The sequence below is a fragment of the Impatiens glandulifera genome, chromosome 1, assembly GCF_907164915.1.
Source record: "Impatiens glandulifera chromosome 1, dImpGla2.1, whole genome shotgun sequence".
Lineage (NCBI taxonomy): Eukaryota > Viridiplantae > Streptophyta > Magnoliopsida > Ericales > Balsaminaceae > Impatiens > Impatiens glandulifera.
Window position 1 is genome coordinate 18,357,414 of NC_061862.1, and position 24,199 is coordinate 18,381,612.

The following is a 24,199-nucleotide window of genomic DNA, read 5'->3' on the forward strand; positions in this document are numbered from 1 at the left end:
TCTTCACTGTGAGGTTTGTAGGAGTATTATGTGGAGTTAGATGTTTTCTACAAAAAAAAGGAAAAATATAAGGATCTGTAGGAGTGCTGATAAATATGTGAAATTAGAGAAACCTCTATAAAAAGAGGAAAAACATCACATTGAACTGTTAAACTCTCAATCGTTAGAAGCTAATTAATTAGAGTGTAGCTGAAGATCGATAATAAATTAAGTTATACCACCTTAGAGATACCGTTACGAGGATATAGTTAGTTACGTACTATGATTTCTCTAGAAATAAGTGTATAAGTCTATAAAGGTGGCTGCAATGTAGTGGTAACAAATAAATTCCACGTTGTGTGCTGTGGAGACTGGGCTCGAATCCTAGCAGTCATACACTTGCTTTATTTTTTCCCTAAGGCATTTAAGACAAGTTTATATATAAATTGATATAAAAAAGTAAAAAAAAATACACACAACGTAATTGTTGAGTGTTTTTTTCTTAAATAACCATCTCAACGGTTATTTCAGTGTTTCACTGTGAGGTTTCTAGGAGTGTTATGTGAAGTTGGAGGTTTTTCTACCAAAGAGAAAAAATATGAGGTCCGTAGGAGTGTTGATAAATATTTGAAGTTAAAGAAACCTTTATAAAAAGTAAAAAAAATACAGAACATAATTGTTGAGTGTGTTTTCTTTTTTTTTTAGAATAACCTCTCAACGATTATTTCAGCTATTTATTGTGAAGTTTGTAGGAGTGTTATGTGGAGTTAGAGGTTTTTTTAAAAAAAAAGAAGAAAAACATAAGGTCTGTAGGAGTGTTGATAAATATGTGAAGTTAGAGAAATCTCTACAAAAAGAGGAAAAACATTACGTTGAATTATTAAATTATCAACTGTTAGAAGCTAATTAATTAGAGTGTAGTTGAAGATCGAGAATCATTGAAGTTATACCACCTTAGAGATACAGTTATGAGAATATAGTTAGTTACGTACTATAATTTGTTGAGGTGGAAGTGTATACGTCTACAAATGTGATTGTAGTTTAGTGGTAACTGGTAAGAAATGTCACTTTCTGGCCGTGGAGACCTGGACTCGAATCTTAGCCGCCAGACACTTGCTCTCTTTCCCTAAGACATTTAAGATAAGAGTATATAAAAATTGATATGAAAAGGTAAAAAATATACACAACATAATCGTTGAATGTGTTTTTTTTAGAATATAATCATCTCAACGGTTATTTCAGCTCTTCAACGTGAGGTTTGTAGAGTGTTATGTGGAGTTAGAGATTTTTCTACAAAAAGAGGAAAAAAATGAGGTTTGTAGGAGTGTTGATAAATATGTGAGGTTAGAAAAACCTCTATAAAAGAAGAAAAACATCACTTTGAACCGTTAAATTCTCAACTGTTAGAAGCTAATTAATTTGAGTGTAGATGAAGATCGAGAATAATTGAAGTTATACTACTTTAGAGATACAGTTATGAGGATATAGTTAGTTATGTACTATAATTTGTTGATGAGAAAATGTATACGTCTTAACCATCCACCTACAAAGAAATTGTATCACGTTCTGAAGTTACATAATAAGTTTGTAGCAATGAAAGATGAAATGAAGGGTTTAGGAGCACATTAGTGTTAGGGTTTGGACTTTTGAGAATTTAAGACATCTGAATCCAATTTTTGAGTCCTATGATCGGTTGAATCTTGATTTTTCTCTAGATAGCTCTGATACCATGAACAAATAAAAAATATGATCTTGATTGTAGATGATCGAAAAAAATAAGAGGCAGTTTAGAGAGAGGCCAGAATAAACTATGAAATTATGAATAAACTCAAAAAGAACTTCTCTATACATTTATTTTTTGAATTTATAGTTGTACAAAATACAAATTAGATGCTAGAAACTTTATCAGTCATTTTTCTCTTAATTGAAACATACTTACTTCCATAAATGAATACTTTGGGACCAAAAAAAAAACTTTTAGCGAGATTATTTGTTTATCGATAAATGAATAATAATTCATTTGAATTATATTTTTAGACTTTTTTTTTGTAATTATATCATTTTGTATATATATTAAGTTCAAATGTACTTAGAACTTAATATAGTTATAACTTTTATGCAAACTGTAATAATATTCATATTTTTTACCATTTTAAACAATTAACTTTGAAAATTATGATTTATTAATATGTTTGAAAAATAGTCATTAGATGAAATGTATTCATGATATATTATATAAATAAAAATATATTATTTAAAATAGAGTAATTATTCATTTATATACATAGGACTGATAAAGACTTCATTTGTATTTATTCGTTAATGCATTAAGCGAGGTTATTCGTTAACCTCATTGAACAAGTTGGGACCGAAGAAATTTATTTATTAAACGAATTGAACATTCATTAATCATCGAGAATCTACTTTAATAGTTAATTAACTTCTTTTTAAGATTCTAACAAACTAGGTTAATATCTTATTTTCTTTATTTCTTCAAATTCTTTTAATATTTTACTTTAATTATTTTAGATAACTTTGATTTGATTTGCTCAGTCAGTAGACGACAACACAGAAGAGACCCTTTAAATATGGCGCAGCATGTTTGAAGTTAGTTAATACTTAATCTTGTTATGGATAGAAGAAACATTCTTATTTTATCTCTCAACATTAAAAGTCTGCACAAAATTATCACATGATCTAGATAAAGGTACTAACAGAATTAAGGCATCATCATTATCTTTAACAATAATCTTCCTTAATTTTAAATAATATTACTTAATTAATTTACATGCTCCTTATATGTATACCTTCTTAAATTTGCACAAAAAATATATGTTTCATAAACAATTTGTTGGTGAACGATTTTGTTACGTAAAGAATATTGAAAAAATCGCTCACCAACAAAATAATTTTGAAACAATGGTTATTTATCTAACAACGATTTCATGTTAGATAAATTATTTAACCTTAATTTATGAACAAAAATGTGGCTGTAGTTTAGTGGTAAGAATTCCACGTTGTGGCCGTGGAGACCTGGGCTCGAATCCCAGCAGCCACATATGTGTTTTTTTTTTTTTCTTTAAGAATTCTAGTATACTATGAGGTTTGTAGGAGTATTGATAAACATAAGGCATTTAAGACAAGAGTATCTATAAATTGATATAAAAAAATTCTATAAATGAAAATTCTTAGGAGTAGAAGTCAGAATAATTTTTTCTTAATACATAAATGTGGTTGTAGTTTAGTGGTAAGAATTTCACGTTGTGGCTGTGGAGATTTGGGCTTGAATCCCAATAGCCACACAATTGATACTTTAGAATGACCATCTCAACGGTTATTCAAGTCTACTATGAGGTTTGTAGGAGTTGATATATATGTGGAGTTAGAAGTTTCTTTATAAAAAGAGAAAAAAATATGAGGTTTGTAAGAGTATTGATAAATATGTTGAGTCAGAGAAATCTCTACAAAAAGAGGAAAATATCATGTTAAACCATTAAATTCTCAACAGTTAGAAGCTAATTAATTAAAGTGTAGAGATGATCGAGAATGATTACAAAAATTTGTATAATGTTCTGAAGTTAAAAAATGGTTTGCAGCAATGAGAGATGATACGAAAGATTTATGTGTACTTCCAAAAATTCTTAGGGGTAGAAGTCAGAATAAAGTTTTCTGTATACATAAATGTGGTTGTAGTTTAGTGGTAAGAATTCCACGTTGTGGCCGTGGAGACCTAGGCTCAAATCACAGCAGCCACACAATTGATACTTTAGAATGACCATCTCAACGATTATTCTAGTCTACTATGAGGTTTGTAGGAGTTGATATATATATGTGGAGTTAGAGGTTTCCTTATAAAAAGAGAAAAACATGAGATTTGTAGGAGTATTGATAAATATGTGGAGTTAGAGAAATCTCTACAAAAAGAAAAAAAAAATCATGTTGAACCAATAATTTCTCAACCGTTAGAAACTAATTAATTAAAGTATAGTAGAAGATCAAGAATGATTACAAAGAAATTGTATCACGTTCTAAAGTTATAAAATGAATTTCAGCAATGAGAGATGATATGAAAGATCTAGGAGCACTTCGAAAAATTCTAGAAATGAAAATTCTTAAGGATAAAAGTCAGAATAAAATTTTCTTAATACATAAATGTTACCTTTAGAATCATTAGTTACATCTATCTATACATCATGTGGTGTTAATATTTATTTTACTACTTCTTTTGCTCCTCAAACAAATGAGGAGAAGAAGTATATGTCTCGAGTTTTTATGAGCATAAAAGAGAATTTGATGTATGTTATGGTTTGCACAAGATTAGATCTAGCATAGACAGTGAGTGTTGTGATCAAGTTTAGGTTCACCTAGGGAAGAAGATTCATGTATTTGTGAGGAACGATTGATATTAGTCTAATAAATGAAGGTAATACAAATTGCCTCGTTACTGGTTATTCAAATTTTGATTATGGTGTGTTAGAATATAAAAAAAAATGGACAACAGAATAAGTATGTAGCTCACAAACATACTTAACCATTTAACTAGACGCAGAGTTTGCCGCCCGACGGAATACAATGAGTTATGTCGGAAACTGTTAGTGTATATTTTGATGCATGGATTGGGGCAACTAATGTGAGACTTAGAAGATGGGTCTCTATCCCTATAATTTTCTGGTGGATTATCTAGTGAAATCGGAAAATTTTGAACAACGAAAGTAGGTCGTTAAAGATTGTTCACAATGTCATTATCATGACGATGTCGGAGATTAGATTCAGAAAACTGTGAATTCGTGTAGAGATCTTATTGGTACATAACTTTTTTTCATGTCATGTTTTTATATTGTCGCCTGACGGGCTCCAACCCAAGAACTTAGGATTAGTATCCACCTTTTATTGTCACTATGCTAGAAGATGTGATAATATATATGTAAAATGTTATCACAATATTATAAATTTTGTTAATATCATTATTATATTATATTATAATATAAGTTTTTTTATAAGTTAAATTTAATGTCTATATAATAGACATAACCTATGTAACTAAAATTTATATCATTTAATACAATTTCTTTATGTTTTAACATGGTATCAGAGTCAAAGTTTTGTTCTAGAGCTACAAAATTTAGTTTTCCATTGCCTCCATCAATGGTTACTTTAGTAATTGATGGAGGGCTCTAATAAAGTTCTATTAATTATTTAATATTTTTTCTTTCAAATAATTATGTTGATGTTCTTATTTTTTTTTCTTCAGCAATTATATTCTCTAAGTTTTGATTTCAGTTGTTGTTTTAATCCAGTAATCAATGCTCATATTTTTATTGGTTTATTACAATCGTATATGTTTCTTTACTAGTTATTTAGTCAACACATTGTCATTATTTCGTTAAGATGAGTTTCTTTTTATGTGTTGTTTCAACCTCCAACATTTTATGCCAATGAGATTCTACCTTCTTCGTTGATTTTCTTTTATGTAACACATTGTCATCCCGTCGCTGGATGAATCTCGAGACTTACGAGTAACTTTGGAGTTCATTCGATTGTTGTTTTACCACAACATTCAATGCCCATAGGATTCTGCATCTTTGTTGGTTTATCAGTTAACACGCTATCATCATGTAACTGGATAGATCTCACAAGTTTCTAAAACTTAAATAATACATCATCAACATTTCAATATCTCATTTTCAACCTCAAGTTATTCAAGTCTTTTCCATTTTGAGTTTGAGGAGGTATGTTAGAATATAAGATAATATATATATATATATATATAATATATATTATCACAATATTATAAATTGTGATAATATAGTTATTATATTATATTATTTCTTTATAAGTTCAATGTAATATTTATATAATAGACATAACTCATGTAACTAAAATATAACAATTCAATACAATCTTTCTCTTTATTTTAACATGGTGAAGATATTGATAAGAGGAAATATATGACGAGTTACATAATCACTCTTGGAGGTATATACCACACCACCTATCATCCCCTCTTTTCATAAAGGAAAAAAAAGATATAGTGACTCGTTCCTTGCCTTGCTCTCAGGTTGGAAATCAACTCTAAAAAAAGAAATATAATTGAAAAAACTAGTGATTTGGATCTGCATTATGATCAGATAAATGTCTTATGTGACAATCTCAGTATTATTTGTCTAATCAAAAATTATGTTTATTATGAACAGACAAACATATTAACATGGGAGATCATTTCTTCAAGAGTGGGAATAGAATAAAAGGTGAGGAAAGTAGAAATTGTTTACAGTCCTTCTCATATGTTCACCAATCTGATTTATCATAACAAGTCTCAACATTGTTTGGATTTTCTTAATGTCGTAAGTTTCTAAGTTTCCTTATGGAAAATCTGGATGGGAGAGAGAGGAGATAAAATATTGTTGAAATTTTAAATTAATTTCATTAATTAAATGGAAATGAGAATTTGGATAAATAAATTAAATATAATTTAATCTAAATAAATATAAATTAATATCAAATTCAAATGTGAATTTTTGGTGAAATTTAATGTCAATGGGTAAAATCAAATCGAATGTCAATGGATAAGATTGAATGTCAAGAGTCTAGGAATGACAGTCGTTGGATGAATTATCAGTCGTTTGATTGATAAATGAATTTATTGTGTTGACTTAATTTCCAGCTATATATCCCCTTATGTTGAAACTCTTTAGATATCTCTTATCTCATTCATCTAATTATCTTTCTAGAACCTTAAAAGTATTTTCTTTGTTTCTTCGAGTTCTTCATTCAATCAAGTGTTCTTCGAGTTTTGTATTTAACCGAGTGTTTTTCAAGTTCTTGACTCGTCGTATTTCTATTGAAACTTGGTGATCAATTCATATACTTTGTCTAGTTTATTGCGTAGTGATTTTAGTGTTGGATCACTATTAGATTCGTTGTACTCGGGGAGACAGTTATCTGCGATAAGCTTCAGCACAATAAGAGACGGTAAAACTATTTTAAGGGAAATGTGTTAAGCACATTGTATTATGGTGATTTCATTTTATGTATATTGTAGTTATTTTTGTTGTAACTAGGGACAGATCTATGTAGGGACTTCAGCCACCCAGAATATATATATATATATATATATATATATATATATATATATATATATATATATATTTAAGGTTCAAATTTAACAATACCCGCCAATTTCTTAAAAGAAACAATATAATTCACTGTTTGTTTATCTAATTATTAAAAAAAATGATACAATTTATCTTTATCCGCTCGTTTTATTCAGAATTCTCTATTAGTTTTTTAAGCTCACCCCAAATATTTTTCAAAGCTCACTTAAACCCTAAATCCTGGGTCCGTCTTTGGTTGTAACATCGTATTTATATATATTTTTTGTAATTTTGAAGACAATAATACTAACAAATATTTCAGCATTGACTAATGCATCTTGGGAATTCAAAGAATGAAAGTTAAGATTGAGATTTTTTGAGCTTTCGTTATGGTAACCTAATTATGTTTCTCTTAAGATAAAGATGAGTGTTATATAAACTTGTGTCATAACTCTAAACTATTATGTTTGTATTTTTATTTTTTAATCAACCTAATAATAATTTCTCTACATTGTAAATGTAAAAGTCATTTTTTTTTGGTAAACCACGATAAATTAGTGTATTTCTTGATTATTTTCATTATTTTTCAAAATCCATTTTAACAATTTTATGTATATTATGTTTAAAATTCATACTAAAGTAATTTGTATATATAATTGTAACTTGTATTACAATGACACACCATAGTAATCTAAATGATGATGAAATTGTTGTTGATTTTCTTATAACTTTGAATTAAACATTCTAGAAATTTTAAAAGTACTAAGGTGAAGGTGAAGTAGCTGATGAAGAAGAATTAGGGAATATTCTAGAGAAAAGTTTCTCTGCAAGAATTACATTTGCTGCATCACATGGATGGAAGGCATCCCAGAATACATAGTTCCTCCTATCAACACACACCTTCGAGCTCGCCAAACACAACCCTCCAATGCTCGTATCCACATTGCAGCACGACGAGTTTGAAACCTTAAATCCTGTTTTAAAATTTTCCAATAAGTAGAAAGAAAACATATGACACTAGACTATGATTGATTGCATTATCAAAATCTTGGTTTGGTAAATCTTACCAAACTTAATTGGATCTACTATAAGATCAAGAACGTCATTGTAAGTGTCCGCAAACACAATTTCAGATGAATTAAGGTGTCGGCTCAACGTCTTAACTAGCGATCCAACACGGGAATTGAACTGCTGCACCCATATGTTGACTTGGTTTAGACATTGCCCTCTTTTTGACTTAACAATTTGTGAAGGAATGCATCCTAATGGACCAAGTCCATGTATCACCATTTTCCTTGCACCTACTTGGTATAGTCTCTAAATTTAACAAACAATCAAAAATACACATTACAAATAATTTAATTTAAATAAATAACTAGTATAAGGGGTGGTGGTGACAAATTAAACCACTATTTGTTGCTCAAATGTTGACACCAATAGTCCTAAAAACTCGTCGTGGGTATACTGCTGCCCATCGACTAAAAAGGGTTGCAAGAAGTTGTTAACGTAGTCGTTGCTACCTATAAAAAAAAACACCAAACGAGCGTTGAGTACTAGGACCAATAGGATTAACCATTGTTGTGGATCAACTAGTATATGTATACCAATTCCAACGAAGAAAAGTGCTTCATTACAAAGCCTTTCGGCAGGCTGAGCACCAATCTTGAGCTTGATCGCGTCCATTGTCTTCTCGAAATAACTTATTTGATCGTTGAAAGACAACCTCTCGATCTAATTCATGAAGATAGATACTTTTAATTACTAATATTTTTTATTATAAAGTAGAAAATTTTAAATAATACTTACAAAATAGAGACCAGTGTCATTGAGGATTCCAGCACCACCAGATGCATAATTGACCCCTTTAAGAATTGCATCATCATTTTGAACCAATGATAAATATGGTGGAGGTGATGTCACACCTAGTTTTTCAGCTAATAAACATAAATTCCACAACCACAACTATATGTTAATACAAGATTTGACATTCTTGGTGTTATTTTTAAATCAAAATTTTGTGCTTACATATAATATCGCCAATAGTCCTTCCATTGGTGAACCTTCCGGTGGCTTTGCCGCCAGGGAAATCGATACCATAAAATGGATGATTGGCCTTTGCCAATGACTGTAAATAATTGTTGTTTCCAACTTCCGCCAATGAGTCACCAAACACGAACGTGACCAAATGACTATCGTTGTTGTTGGCGTCAACAATCGCCATTAATACGGAAATTGCAGCTACTACAATGCCAAGAAATGTTGCAGCCTCCATTGGAATGATAATTAAAAGAGATGAGATATTGATGAAGAACTTATAAAGGAAATGCCAACAACTTAGGTGTTAATTTCCGCACCAAATTAGAAGAATTTATTATTATGGTCCTTTATTTGAGGGGTTGATCATCAGTTGTTGTTTGTAATCTTAACAATCGTTGGCCAACTCTAATCTAGCAACCACAAATCTTGAAATTAAGATCTTGATTGATGATGTTGGGTTATTTGAAAAAGTTAAAAATAAATTATTTAGATTTTTTAATTGATTCAATTATTATTATTTTATATTTACAATTTAAATATAATTTGTCAAACTTGTAAATTATTTTGATTTTGTTTTCTAATATAAAATATTCTGGTTAAAATGGACAACTTTAGTAGTTAGCACAAAAAAGAAGAAATTAATAAGTGGATGGAAGAAAGGTGGAAAGAGGAATGATTTAATAATGGAAGTTATTGTAGCAAAAAGAATAAAATAATTCAAATTATGGAGCCAACTAAGACCCCAAGGTGGATAACATAATATATATAATATATGTTCAAAATTTTTAAAATTTCAAAATCAACTGTAATTTTATATTGAATAAAATTTATAACATGTTGTAAACGGTGAAATAAGGACCTATCCTTTATTTTAATTGTAATGAACATTATTATGTAGTTAGCTGTTTGATGTGATTTATTTAAATTTAATATTTTTATTTTATTATCTTAAAATTTTAAAGGTTTATTTGTAACTCGAATTTGAGTCATTTTTTAAAATTTGAATTGTGTTGTAAAAGCTAAAGTATCAAAATTTTACTAATAGAAAGTTTTTAAAAGAAGGTTTGATTTCTTACTTTTAAACCTAATATTTTATTTTATTTAAATAATTTATTAATTTGTAAGAAAAAAAACAATTCTCTATTTTTTCAAATTCTTTTAAATAATTCCACCTATTACACATTTTTAAGGTATTTAAACCGAATTCGACAGTTTTGAAAACGTATATCTTAAAAAATACTGAATGTCCAAAAAAAATTGATAGATCGTACACAAAGTTATGTCGTTATAAAGTTCTTTAAAAAAAATAAATACAAAATTTATCCCTATTCAAATTTGTTTAGATTTTTCGTCAGATTACATTTTTTTTAGTCACTCAAACCAATTTCGACAAATTAAAATACATAAATCTCAAAAACAACACTTAATTTTAAAAATTTAAGTCTAAAACATATATAAATATTTTTTCATTTAAAAACGTGTCAAATTAATTAAAAAAATAATCACAATACATTAAAATAATATAACTAACACCAAAATTCAAAATTAGAGTCTAATCTTATAAAACCAACCCAATTCAAAACAAAAAAAAAACAATTGAGTCAAATTTTAAATATAATAAAAAAATTCATAGAAAAAAAATTAAGTACAAATTTTGATCAAAGTTGTTGAAAGTTATAAATAAAAGTCTCACAAAAATATTTAAATATTTTGAAGCAAATAAATCATAAAACAAAATTTTGAAAAAAAAAAAAAAGTAATAATAAGAAAGATTGAAATAAATGATAATTTATTAAGATGTTGTAATCAAAGCCACGTCTATTTCTGTCTGTCTTTATTCTACAAATTGTAAGCAATACGCGCCATGTGATCTCTCTCTCTAACTTTCTCTCTCCGCAGGGCTTTTTGGTGGCCGTCTTTCTTTCTCCGGTAACTTTCTCCGGTGACCGGTTCTTCGTCTTCAAGCTCCAGCCACCACGTGAATCAGTATCACCTTTAATATACACTTTTTATCTTCTTTAGCTATCATCCACATATCTCTCTATCAAACCACCACTTGTAGAATTCTAATAATGTAATCCGTTCAAATTCCTCAGCACTGCAGTTCTCTCGCCGCCGAACTCATCTCTGTCCGGCCGTCCTAGATCTCCGATTACAATGTCGGTGGCTTGTGGAATGGAGTACGTTGTTGCAATAGGCTGTTGCCGTTGGGCCTGGAAACGTTGTACATACATTGGATCTTACGATAGCGCCACCTGGCCAACAGCTACACTCGATGAATTTCTCCCCGTTCCTCACCTTTGCCGCTTAATCCTCGCCGTCTACGAAGAAGATCTTCACAATCCTAAATTCCCTCCCGCCGGCGGCTACAGACTCAACCCCGATTGGTTAGTCAAGCGTGTTACATACGAACAAACTGAAGGAAAAGCGCCGCCATATATCATCTACGCTGACCACAAACACGAGGAGATCGTAATAGCCATTCGCGGCCTCAATTTGATTAAGGAGAGCGATTATAAGCTTCTATTAGACAATCGCCTTGGTATGCAGATGTTCGACGGAGGTTACGTTCACCATGGTCTGCTGAAATCGGCTCTCTGGTTGCTCAATCAGGAATCTGATACTCTTTGTCGACTGTGGGTGGATAATGGTTCGTCTTACAAGATTGTTTTCGTCGGACATTCTTTGGGCTCTGGTGTAGCTGCACTGGCAACTATAATCGTGGCGAATCATCGTGATCAGCTAGCTGGAATACCGAGGAACAAACTGCGTTGCTATGCTCTTGCGCCTGCTAGGTGTATGTCACTTAACTTAGCCGTCAAGTATGCCGACATGATTTACTCTGTGGTGTTGCAGGTATGCACCTTACCCACCCGTTTGTTAAAATGCTTCAGAGAAGAATGCTGGATTCTATATAATTGATCTTTTGACTGCAGGATGATTTCTTGCCAAGAACAGCAACGCCTTTGGAAGATATCTTTAAATCCATCTTCTGGTATCTTTATTTCTTTTCCTCCTTACATTTCGTTTATCTGCTCTTGATGATTTGGACAGCTTGCCTTGTTTAATGTTAGCGATTTGCTTGAGAGACACCTTCATACCAGAAGGCATAAAGCTTAGAGATCCTAGACGACTATATGCTCCTGGTAGAATGTATCATATTGTTGAAAGGAAATTTTGCAAGTAAGTCTTAGAAGTAAAAAAAAAGGAAGCATTTTGATCTTCTCTTCTCATATTGTTTGTTTATATGTCTGTCAGATGTGGAAGGTTTCCTCCAGTAGTAAGAACAGCAATTCCTGTTGATGGAAGGTTTGAGCATATTGTGTTATCTTGCAATGCAACATCAGACCATGGAATTATTTGGATTGAGAGAGAAGCAGAGAAGGCTCTACAAGTAATGAAGCATGAAGAAGAGGAAGATAAAACAAGGATGACTCCTCCGAAAACACAAAGAATTGAGAGGTTGCAGACCATAGAAAAAGAACACAAAGATGCTTTGGAGAGAGCTGTTAGCTTAAACGTGCCTCATGCAGTCACCACCACCTCCTATGAAGAAGAAGAAGGAATGGATATTGAGGAAGAAGATGATGATAGAATTATTAACACTGCAGATTTGTCCGAAAGCAGCAGCAGTACAGCAGGTGGTGGGACAAGAGCAAATTGGGATAAAGTGGTGGAGAAGCTTTTCAAGAGGAATGATTCAGGCAAACTCCTATTAAAACAACACCATGAAGAAGGAGGAGGACGTAGCTAGAGTGATTCACAATACTCATGTTGTATGTAAGTAATTCTCATATTTATTTGTTTTGTTTTTTCGCAATAGCCCTTGTTTGATGTAGGATTTTTTTCAAAATAAACCGATTTTTGTGTGCAAAAAATACTTGTTTGATGTATTATTCATCTGGGTTAAATGACCAAATTATTCATTTGTATTTAATATTAAGGGATTATTTGAAAATTCTAAGGAATCATAAGATTTGGAAGGAAATGAAACATCTTTATTTGAGGGTTTCATTTCCATTACCATAAGCCAAATTCATTTGAACTAGAGCTTACTCCTATACATCAATGGCATTGTTTGTTACACAAAATTCATTATCTATTGCTTCACAAGTGATTGTTCAAGAACTAACCGTATTCGTCGAGCCCAAACGTCCAGCTCCGCCACTCTTTGCTCTCTCCATCTTCTCTCAAATTCATCTTCTTTCGAAGAAGAAGATGATGAACCAACAAGGGTCATTCTGACCTCTTTCAAGCTTTGATCAAACACATTGATCACTGTCTTTGCCGCAATCATCCCCAAATCCCCTCCATCGAAACTACCCATGAATTCAACATTCACCTCCCTCAGTTTAGCATCATCATGTTGTTCTTGATTGTTGGGCATTGATGTAGTGGATATGGAGGGCAGAGATGGGGAGAAGCTAACTTTTATCCCAATCAAGTTGTTTTTGGATTTCTTTGAGTTGGAGCCTATTTGAGTTGGAGATCAAAATTGGAAACATTATTAGTGAACCAAAATCCTTAAAAAGCAAAACACAAAAACAGAGTCCCTTACTGTTGTTTCCGCAAACAAACGGAGATCTTGAACCAAACCCCGGATCCCAAAGCTGCTTAGAGAGATCATAGAGCGCTCGATCGTGCGGAGATAGAAGCGATTTATCAAGTCCCCTCTCGAGTCGCGACGAGATCACTCTGAATTTCTTCCGCAGGCGACGAAGCTTCTCGGATAGCTGCGATTTTGAATATGGTTTAGACATTGTGCCGGAGAATCTAGAATAGAAGATATGAAGATCCCTAGGGAAAGAAAGACCATCAGAGGCACAATCCAGGAGGCCATTAAGAAATCGAATCTCATCTGGTTCAGTCCATATCCGGTGGAATTTGAACGGTGCTTTGTTGCGATCGCCTGAAGCGATCCTTACATAGGCACCATCTCCATCTTCTTCTTCCTCATCATCGTCCTCCTCGTCGTCTGCTGCGTTTTGGTGGTTAGGGTTTGAGGAGATGAGATCATCGTTTTTGCGTTTGACCGGGAGCTTGAATTTGTAAGAAGAGGATGAAGATTTAATGGAGGGTGAAGGATTCGACGTTGGTGCTGGTAAGGTGGAGTCCATGGCTGGATCAAGGTTCGACACCTAATTTTGATGGTTTTGCCTTACGGGCTCTTTCTATTCTATTTACGAGTGTTCCTTCTTTATGGAAACAAATTATCAAATATCCCTTAAAACTTATATTACTAAACGAAATTAACCCTAATGTTACGAATGTGATTTTGCTTCACATTTTTAGTTCAAAATAATCCATTTGTATAGTAAATTTTATTGCTATTTGAGAGGGCTCGAACTTTTTAACATTTTAGTTAATGTTTTTTCACAAATGAATGAATACTCGTCTCCTTAGTTTTTATTCTAACATATTCTTTTCTATTAACTAATTTATCACATTTAAAATAATAATACTTTTTTTATTCTTTTAATTTTTTTTAATTAATTTACCGATTTTAAGTCATTAAAACTGTTTTCAGCAATTTAAAACACAAATATATTCAAATAAATAATTTGTACACAAAGGTACGCGGTTACTAAATTATTTAAAAAATAAATTCCAAATTTAAATACTATTCAATTTTTCTCAATCTTTTATGAGATTACACATTTTTTATCAACTTAAAACGATAAATCTTGAAAACAACACTAAATTTAAAAATATATACCTAAAACGTCTCTAAATAACATTTTATTTTAAAACTTGACAAATTAATTAGAAAAAATATAAATATACAATAAAAATAATAAAAATAAGATAACGGGCATTTTGTTTAATTGTATAATGTAAAAACCTCCTCACACCATATTACTACAATTTTATTTTAATAGTTCGAATCCAATTTAATGTAAGTACGAACCTATATTGTCTAACTACCTAAATTCTAACTTAAAAACAAAAAATAACCTCTCTTTTTTTCTAAAAAAAAAATCCTAAAAAACCCAATACCAAACAAGAGTATACAATAGTATTGACTAAAACATATTCAGATTTGGGATGAAACTATCAAAGATTCTTTCTCATCATCATCTCCTTTAGCAATAGACTCGTGATCAGCTTTCTCCTTCTCCTCCAGAAGCCTGCAATTTATTAATGGAAGAAATGAAAATGTAACACCTCGATCTATTCATGATTTTAGCATAACAATTAACAATTGTACCTTAGTTGGCTAAGCTTTTCCGCCATAGAATCAAGTGATGGTTCCTTCTCTACTTCAACACCACCTTTCCCATTTTCGGCAGTTGATTTATCCGGGACCTTTTCAGCAGGAGATGCCTGATAATATATATAATTCAGAAATAGATGAAAACAATAGTGTAATTAATGCTATCAAATATTAAAAACCATTACTGGAGCAGAATCCTCATCTTCATCCTCATCTTCCCAAGATTCTTTTACACCATTATCATCCACATCTTCATCATCCCACTTTCCTATTAATTCCTCTTTTCTAATGAGATTTGAAGCATGTTCCTCCTCTGTAAGATGAACATTCAGTTAAAAACCTAAAAGGGGTTGGGATCAAGAATCAGAAAGTATTTTACCCCAATCATCCATTGCTTGCAATCAGAAACTTTCTTCAATCTCCCAAGTAAACAAAGAAACTGCACTTACATAGGCAAAAAGATGTATGTCAAACAAAACAAGAAACACTTCTTCCAAATCGCCCTGATCATGAAACTACCTATTATACGTACATTTTTCAGAAAGATCCTTAAAACAGATACATGCTTGGCTTATTTCTTATAATTTCTAAATGAAAAAGGTATCTGATGCAAACCCTTAATTGGTTTATAGATTATAGGAGAGAAAGAGAGATTTTGATAGAATCTTGATGAGAGAAAGAGAGAATCTTGAAAGAGGACTGAATTTGCTCCTTAAGAACCGTTTGTTTGTAAACCTATAAAGAAGTGTAAGGATTTTTTTTTTTCAAAGCTAATATTTGTTTATTTTTTTTAAGGTAAAAAACTAGTATGATCCAATCGCTAATAGTAATTAGTAATTACTAGAGTAAAGCTCACATATTAGGGCAGTCTTTAACCAAAAAAAATAAAAAATATATATATATATATTTAAATTTACTAAAAGTATTTAAGATAATGGTTCATAATAAAAAAAAATTAAAATAATTATTTTGTTATAAGTTCAAATTTTACCTTAAAAAAACCATATTTTTTAAATAAAATTAAGTAAATTCCCGCCTACACTTCAACAAATAAGTGATAATAAAAAAAACACTACTTTATATTAGGTTGACAAATGAAAACCATATTGATTATGTCATCAATTTTTTTTTTTCCATAAATCAACTTTTTCTTTATTATGGATTGTAATCTGAAAAACAAATGGCTATTAATTAAAATAAATATTATAGCAAGATAACACATACAAATATTTTTTATATTTATTATAACAAATTGCACAATTTTATAAAAGTTAAAAATACAACTTCATAAAGCAAATATCATATGAGAAACAAAAGACATCAATCATAATAAGCAAAAGGACCCTTTTCCCATAGCAAAATTTTCACACTATATTCATATATTTCAAAGTTCAAATAAGAAAGATTTAACATATTATTACATCCATTCTTCTTCTTATTTTAAAATATATATTGTTTACCTTTTACATTGTGTGTTTTTTAAGTAGGGTAGAAACAAATGATTCAAATTTAAATAGCCCTCTCAATAAATCAATGATATGATGGAAAGGTCATATGTGTTTAAAGGGATTAAACAAATTTAGGAAAGATCATATTAACCCTAAAGTAATTAAAAAGTGAACTGATTAGCCCTCCAAAACTTAACACTTGGTTAATCTGTAAATGACTTTATTAAAGCACAAAAGCAAACAATTACTAATATGACAACATTTTATTCCATCTACAGACTCTTTTCATTGGCTTAAATAAACCATCAAGCTTAGTAAACATAGACTCAAATATTCCACCCCTTCAAGTTGCCTTCTAATCTAAGACTCTAATTTAGTTAACCCGACACTTTAGATCGCCAGCCTTCAATGATATCCTCTGTCAAAGCCCGCGTTTTAATGAACGAATCCAAGGAGAATATAGTCTACATATAATCGTAATCGTATAGTTGTCAGATAAACCATCAAACATAGTAAAAGTGTGCATAATATTATACCTTCATATATGACTTGACATGTGGGAGAGTGTCTGGAACTGACCAGTTCTTGTAATATCCTAATACAACCTCCAAATGGTGAAGCTTAGGTCCAAGCGACAAATCCGAAGCCGAGACACTTTTACCGTTAATAAAAGGGCCCTGCAGAAATACAAATTGAAGTGCATGTATGTATGTATAATAAGAAATACAATTTGAAGCTCACATTATCTTTTATGTAAGCATCAAATGCAGCCAGCTCGTCCAGTAATGCCTGCTCTGTTCCATCATTTGGATCTTTGCTTTTAAGGAAACCAATGAATGTTGAGAAGATCTTTGATCCACTATACAAGAAAATTCATTTTTACAGTCAATCTATATGATAGATTTCATGATCATAATTGAGGGGGGCTTACACTGTAGCTTTTTCTGGAGGGGTTGCCAATGGTGGAATAGGGTATTTATCTTCTAGGGTTTGTGTGATTACATCTGAGTCTGCTATCCATTTCTCCTCCAGCTTTAGAACTGGAACTTTTCCTTCTGGACTGATTTTTAAGAACCTATAATACAGATTGTTTAGTTCATGTTCATAACAATATAAATAAAATGTAGATTGTTATTACCATTCTGGCTTATTTGTTAGATCAACCAACTTCATATCATAAGGCAGATGTTTTTCCTCCAATGTAAGAAGAACTCTCTGGGTAAATGGACCTGAACAAATCATTCATCAACTCATCCTTCCATGAAAGAAGAACAGAGACTAACTTAAAAGAAACATTATTTTCAAATATGGTTTTCATACAATCTTCAATTGCATATTTTGTCGACAATTCAAATTGTTGCATATCTAAATTAGGTTTAACTTGGGAGCAGTTTCGTCCCCACAGAAGATTAAAAGGACTTACAGTCGCCGAGCTTATTGGGGGTGGTGAGAGAAGCCTTGACGCAGACTTCGAAAGGATCGGAGAGTGCCGCAGCAGAGGACGAAATGGAGGAAAGTTTTGTCCGGAATTGAAGGTGGCTCGAGCGGTTCAAGCGGTATGTGGAGATAGGGGAAATGCGAGCATAATGCGTAGAGCACGCAAGGTGTTTGACGGATGCCGAGAGAATCGAAGCCGGCGAATATATTCCGGCGGTCGACATTCCTGAACTCTCAAACACACTACTAGAGAGAGGCGAACGGGCAAGATCGTGAGGTACAACAGCCACACAAACAAACCTCCTTGCCCCCTCAATAATATGATTTTTCATTTTTTTCTCTTGATTTTTTGATAAAAAAAAAAAAATCTCATATAATCAAACAGTTTAATTGAACCTGTAACAAAAAAAATTACATAAATATTTCTCTATTTTAAAAAATATATATTTTAGGAATAAATTTTATAATAATAATAATTAACTAATTTTCTTGGTTTATCCATCTTTAGTTAATTTAGATATATATATTATATATATATATATATATATATATATATATATATATATATAAAAGAGTAAATGAATACTTGAAGTCGAATCGTTGGATTACCGAATAAACTTCAAACGATTAAAAATAAAATGAAAAATGTTATAGGTATATTTCGAATTTACAACTTAACAAAAAAAATAAATACAACTTTTTAACCAAGTGTGATTGTGATGTGGTTTAGTCGAGATATAAGAGGCCGGTAACAAATGAGAGTGGTTAAAAAATTAGAATCAAATATTTGATTAACCAAAGTGTGAGGTCACAAAATTAAATATCGATTGAGATTGTTGGTTGGTTTGCCTAGTGATAAGAAAAGTGTGAAAGTGTGATTGAGATGTGGTTTGCCGAGAGATAAGCGTTCGGTAACAAAGATCTTGAGGTCACGAGATTAGAAGTTGATTGAGATTGGTAGTTGGTTTATTGAAAAATAAGAGATGTGTGAAAGTGTAATTAAGATTGATGGTTGGTTTGCCGAAAGATAAGAGACGTGTGAAAATGTGATTGAGATTAGTGGTTGGTTTGTCGAGGGATAAAAAACGTGTGAAAATATGATTGAGATTAGTGGTTAGTTTACCAATAGATAAGAGACGTATAAAAGTGTGATTAAGATTAATGATTGGTTTAACGAGAAATAAGAGGCTAGTAACATCGATTTGCTAAGGGATAAAAGGATTGTTAAAGTATGATTAAGATGTGGTTTGCCAATAGATAAAACCAATAACAAATGATCATGAGGTGACAAGATTAAAGGTCGATTGAGATTGATAATTGGCTTACCAAGGGATAATAAGCTGGTAACATTAGGATTGGTGGTTAATTTGTCAAGGGATAAAGATGTTAGTAACAAATGATCGTAGAGTCACAAGATTAGAGGTCGATTGGGATTGGTTGTTGGTTTGTTGAGGGATCGGAGACGTGTAAATGTGAAAGTGTGAGGTTACGAGATAAGAGGTCGTTTGAGATTTGTTTTCCTATGGATAAGAGGCGTTTGAAAGTGTGATAAAGATGTGGTCTATCGAGGAATAAGAGGCGGGTAACAAAAGATTATGAGGTCAAGAGATTAGAGGACGATTGAGATTAATGGTTGGTTTGTTGAGAAATAAGAGACATGCAAAAGTGTGATTAAGATTGGTAGTTAATTTTCTAAGGGATAAGAGACGTGTGAAAATGTGATTGAAATTGGTGGTTGATTTGTTGAGGAATAAGAAGCGTGTAATATGATTGTGATTGGTGTTTAGTTTACCGAGAAATAAGAGGCGTGTAAAAGTGTGATTGAGATTGATGGTTGGTTTGCTGAGGGATAAGAGGTTGGTAGCATCGGTTTACCGAGTGATAAGAGACTTGTGAAAGTATGATTAAGATGTGGTTTGCCAAGAGATGAGGTAACATAGGATCATGAGGTGACTTGATTAAAGGTCGATTAAGATTGACAATTGGTTTTCTAAGGGATAATAAGTTGGTAACATTAAGATTGGTGGTTAGTTTGTCAATGGATAAAGAGCTCGGTAATAAAGGATCGTAAAGTTACAAGATTAGAGGTCGATTGGGATTGGTTATTGGTTTTCTGAGGGATCAGAGACATGTAAGTGTGAGGGTACGAGATAAGAGAACGATTGGGATTGGTAATTGGTTTGTCTAGGGATAATAGACGTGTTATGATTGAGATGCGTTTTATCGAAGGATAATATGTTAGTAACAAAGAATCACGAGTTCACGAGATTAGAAGTTGATTGAGATTGGTGGCTGGTTTGTTAAGAGATAAGAGACGTGTGAAAGTGTGATTAAGTTTGGTGGTTAGTTTACCGAGAGATAAAAGAAGTGTAAAAATGTGATTGAGATTGGTGGTTGGTCTGTTGAGTGATAAGAGGCGTGTGAAAATATAATTAAAATTGGTGGTTAGTTTACTGAGTGATAAGAGATGTGTAAAAGTGTGATTGAAATTGATGGTTGGTTTGTTGAGGGATAAAAGTCTGGTAACATCTATTTTCCGATGGATAATGGACTTGTGATAATATGATTGGGATGTGGTTTGACAAGGAATAAGAGAGCGGTAACAAATGATAATGTGGTGACGAGATTAAAGGTCGGTTGCGATTAATGGTTGGTTTGTCGAGGGATAATAGACTGGAAACATTAGGATTGTTGTTTGGTTGCTAAGGGATAAAGAGGTCGGTAACAAAGGATCATAAATTTACGAGATAAGAGTTCGATTGGAATTGATTATTGGTTTATTAAGGGATTAGAGGCATGTAAGTGTGAGTTTAAGAGGTAAGAGGTCAATCAGGATTGGTAATTAGTTTACTGATGAATAAGAGGTCAGTAACATTGGATTTAGTGGTTAGTTTGTCAAGGGATAAGAAGTCGATTCAAGTCGGTGGTTGGTTTGTCGAGAGATAAAAGAGGCGTGTGAAAGTGTGATTTGTCAATTAGTGATTGGTTTGCTAAGAGATAAGAGACATGTAAAAGTGTGATGTCACGAGATGAAGAAGTTTATTGGGATTGTTGGGTGGTTTGACGAGAGATACAAGGCGTGTGAAAGTAATGAGGTCAAGATGAGAGGTCCATTGGAATTGGTGGTTATTTGTCGATGGATAAAATGTCGATAACAAAGGATTGTAAGGTCACGAGATTAAAACTCAATTGTGATTGGTAGTTGGTAGTTGGTTTGTAGAGGGATTAGAAGCATGTAAAAGTATGAGGTCATGAGATGAGAGGTCGATGAATTAGTGACTGATTTGTCAAAGGATAAGAAGCTAGTAAGATTGAGATTGGTGGTTGATTTGCTAACAGATAAAAGATCGGTAACAAAGGATCATAAGATCACGAGATTAAAGATCAAATGTGATTGGTGGTTAAAAATATATGTGAATGAGATGTTGATTGACAGAAGTGTAAGGTCACAATATTAGAGATCGATTGAGATTGATGGTTGCTTTGTCGAGGGATAAGAAGCGTCTAAAGTGTGAGGTCACGAGATTGAAAGGTCAATTTGGATTTTGGTGGTTGGTTTGGCGAGGGATAAGATACGTATGAAAGTGTGTGAGGTCATAATATTAGTAATGAGAGTTTTCTATTGTGAAAAAGAATATTGGTGGTTAAATGTGTGACTAAAATAGTTAGTTGACCGAAGTGTGAAAGTGATGTCATAAGATGAAATGTTTATTGGATTGGTGTTTGGTTTGCTGAAGTGAGTGTAAAGAGGATCACAATAATGATATGAGATGGTTGAGGTACAAAATACTCGAAATGAGGTCACGAGATTAGTACTGAGATGTTCATTGGAGAACAAAAAATATTGGTTGTTAAACATATGAATGAATTTGTTGGTTTACCGAAGAAATGAGGGTAAAAATGTTGATAATATGATTAAATGGTTGATTTGTCAAAAGTAATGGTGAAGTATGTTGGTACTGTTGAGATGATTAAGTGCAGAAGTGAGGTAACAAAATTAATAATATGAGAAGTCTATTAGTTAAGAATGTATATATATTTGGTTAACTAAAAAAATAGAGTAAGAGGTCGGTGTTGATGAAAAATGTTAAATGAATGTCTTCTAATTTGTTATCATTTTTTTTTATGAATAATGAAAACAACGATGAATGAGAGGATGAAGACAATCACTAAGTTGTTCTAACCATTGAAGCATTCTCATGTTTAGACCATAGATGTTGACGACGAACAGAATAATAAAAACGATGAAGATGATGACGACCACGAAGAAATGAGTATCGTTTATTTTAACTTTGTAAATGTTTTTTTTTTTTATTCTCGCGTCACAAGTACATTAGGTTACCTAAATACTATTACCAATTCATTTAAATATATATATATATATATATATATATATATATATATATATATATATATATATATTTAATACTTACTTTTAATTCATTATTTTACTCCCTATTTTATTACTATTTTTAAATTTTTTATACATCTATTTGTTTTTGTCAATAAGAGTTTATATATATAGTCAAGTGTGTTACATACGAGCAAACTGAAGGAAAAGCGCCGCCATATATCATCTACGCTGACCACAAGCACGAAGAGATCGTAATAGACATTCGCGGCCTCAATTTGATTAAAGAGAGCGATTATAAGCTTCTATTAGACAATCGCCTTGGTATGCAGATGTTCGACGGAGGTTATGTTCACCATGGTCTGCTGAAATCGGCTATATGGTTGCTCGATCAATCAGGAATCCGAGACTCTTTGTCGACTGTGGGTAGATAATGGTTCGTCTTACAATATATAGTTTTCGTCGGATGACATTCCTTGGGTTCCGGTTTAGCTGTACTGACAACTATAATTATTTTTTTCATATATTATATTATATTATACTTAACCAAATAAAATACATTATATATTGCCATCTAAAATGTGTCAGATTATTTTCATATATTACCTACCAACCTACAAAACAAATTAACTTAAAAGACAGCAAGCACCAAAGAAGAAATTAAGTTAAATAGATAATATTAAAATAAGTTAAAATATTGCAATAATTTAATATTACTATTTAAATTATTATTTTTATAAATTTAATTTAAATAGTAATAATAAAAAATATATAATTAATTTTTTTAAAAACAATATTCTAACTATTTAAGCAAATAATATTGATGATGATGAATAGTGGACGATTGTAGATGCTACACCATTGAAGCAATGATTGGAAGGAGATTCCAGTCAAAGAAAACCAACATACTTGTGGCTTGAGAATAAGTATCGTTGTGAAGGAAATACGACCGAGGAGATACAACCTTTAGAAGGATATTAGTTTCGACCAACAAGATGATCTGGATTTAGAGAAATATTAATTTAAGGTCAGATTGTTGTGGGATGAAATGATGGGACTTAAGAACTTAAGTATGACTGTGATGAATGTTTTCTTGAAGCTGAAATGTTTCAAGAATGAAGAGTTGAAGTTATTGCAGTTTTTAATGGATCTCAATGAGAGGTCGGAGTACATTAAGGACCAAATTCTTATGAAAGATCATTGACTTGATGAGGAAAAGTTATTCACAATGCTTCGGAATGTGAAAAAGAAGTCTAGACAGAAAAGACCATTTCAAGAATCTGCAATGGTTCTCAAGGAAAAAACTGAAAAATATACAAAAGATTTTAAAGGTAAAACATGGGCATTCACATACTGTGGAGAAAAAGGCCATATGAAGCAAGGATGCTTCAAGATTGTACTCTATCATGAGTGGTAAAAACAACCAAAAGAAAATGTTAAAAAGAATAAGAACTATGTTGCTGCTCATTGTTGGGTTGAAGAGAAAAATATGGAACGAAGGTTACAAAAGGAAATGAAAATATTATTATTTTGTTGTGATTCACCAATCATCCCATTACAAGGTAAATATATAATAAAAATTAAAATCTTTTCGTTATCTTAGAATTAAATATTATAACTTATAACCTCCCAATATTAT

At 31.6% G+C, this 24,199-nt stretch overlaps 4 protein-coding genes and 1 non-coding gene across 5 annotated transcripts; 2 read left to right on the forward strand and 3 right to left on the reverse strand.

Annotated features, from left to right (window-relative positions):
* The first annotated feature begins 2,965 nt into the window (after positions 1-2,965).
* Positions 2,966-3,037, forward strand: TRNAH-GUG. Its single transcript has one exon. It is a non-coding gene; the product is annotated as a tRNA-His (tRNA).
* A 4,798-nt stretch (positions 3,038-7,835) lies between these two features.
* On the reverse strand, positions 7,836-9,345 carry LOC124919660 (GDSL esterase/lipase At5g37690). The gene is made up of 6 exons (XM_047459968.1): positions 9,099-9,345; positions 8,880-9,007; positions 8,678-8,804; positions 8,481-8,593; positions 8,141-8,390; positions 7,836-8,047 (listed from the first exon to the last, which is right to left on the reverse strand). Exons 1-6 carry the CDS (start codon positions 9,343-9,345, stop codon positions 7,836-7,838), a joined length of 1,077 nt encoding a protein of 358 aa, XP_047315924.1.
* A 1,621-nt stretch (positions 9,346-10,966) lies between these two features.
* LOC124920569 lies at positions 10,967-13,083 on the forward strand. Its single transcript, XM_047461076.1, has 4 exons — positions 10,967-11,966; positions 12,047-12,105; positions 12,165-12,293; positions 12,369-13,083. Exons 1-4 carry the CDS (start codon positions 11,268-11,270, stop codon positions 12,862-12,864), a joined length of 1,383 nt encoding a protein of 460 aa, XP_047317032.1. The 5' UTR covers positions 10,967-11,267; the 3' UTR covers positions 12,865-13,083.
* Positions 13,084-13,090: 7 nt separating this feature from the next.
* LOC124920570 (probable transcription factor At5g28040) lies at positions 13,091-14,293 on the reverse strand. The gene is made up of 2 exons (XM_047461077.1): positions 13,669-14,293; positions 13,091-13,583 (listed from the first exon to the last, which is right to left on the reverse strand). The coding sequence occupies exons 1-2, from the start codon at positions 14,225-14,227 to the stop codon at positions 13,210-13,212; spliced, it is 933 nt and encodes a 310-aa protein (XP_047317033.1). The 5' UTR covers positions 14,228-14,293; the 3' UTR covers positions 13,091-13,209.
* Positions 14,294-16,891: 2,598 nt separating this feature from the next.
* On the reverse strand, positions 16,892-18,508 carry LOC124920612 (probable glutathione S-transferase DHAR2, chloroplastic). The gene is made up of 6 exons (XM_047461133.1): positions 18,196-18,508; positions 17,911-18,001; positions 17,704-17,847; positions 17,514-17,631; positions 17,309-17,449; positions 16,892-17,236 (listed from the first exon to the last, which is right to left on the reverse strand). Exons 1-6 carry the CDS (start codon positions 18,431-18,433, stop codon positions 17,150-17,152), a joined length of 819 nt encoding a protein of 272 aa, XP_047317089.1. The 5' UTR covers positions 18,434-18,508; the 3' UTR covers positions 16,892-17,149.
* Between the last annotated feature and the right edge of the window lie 5,691 nt (positions 18,509-24,199).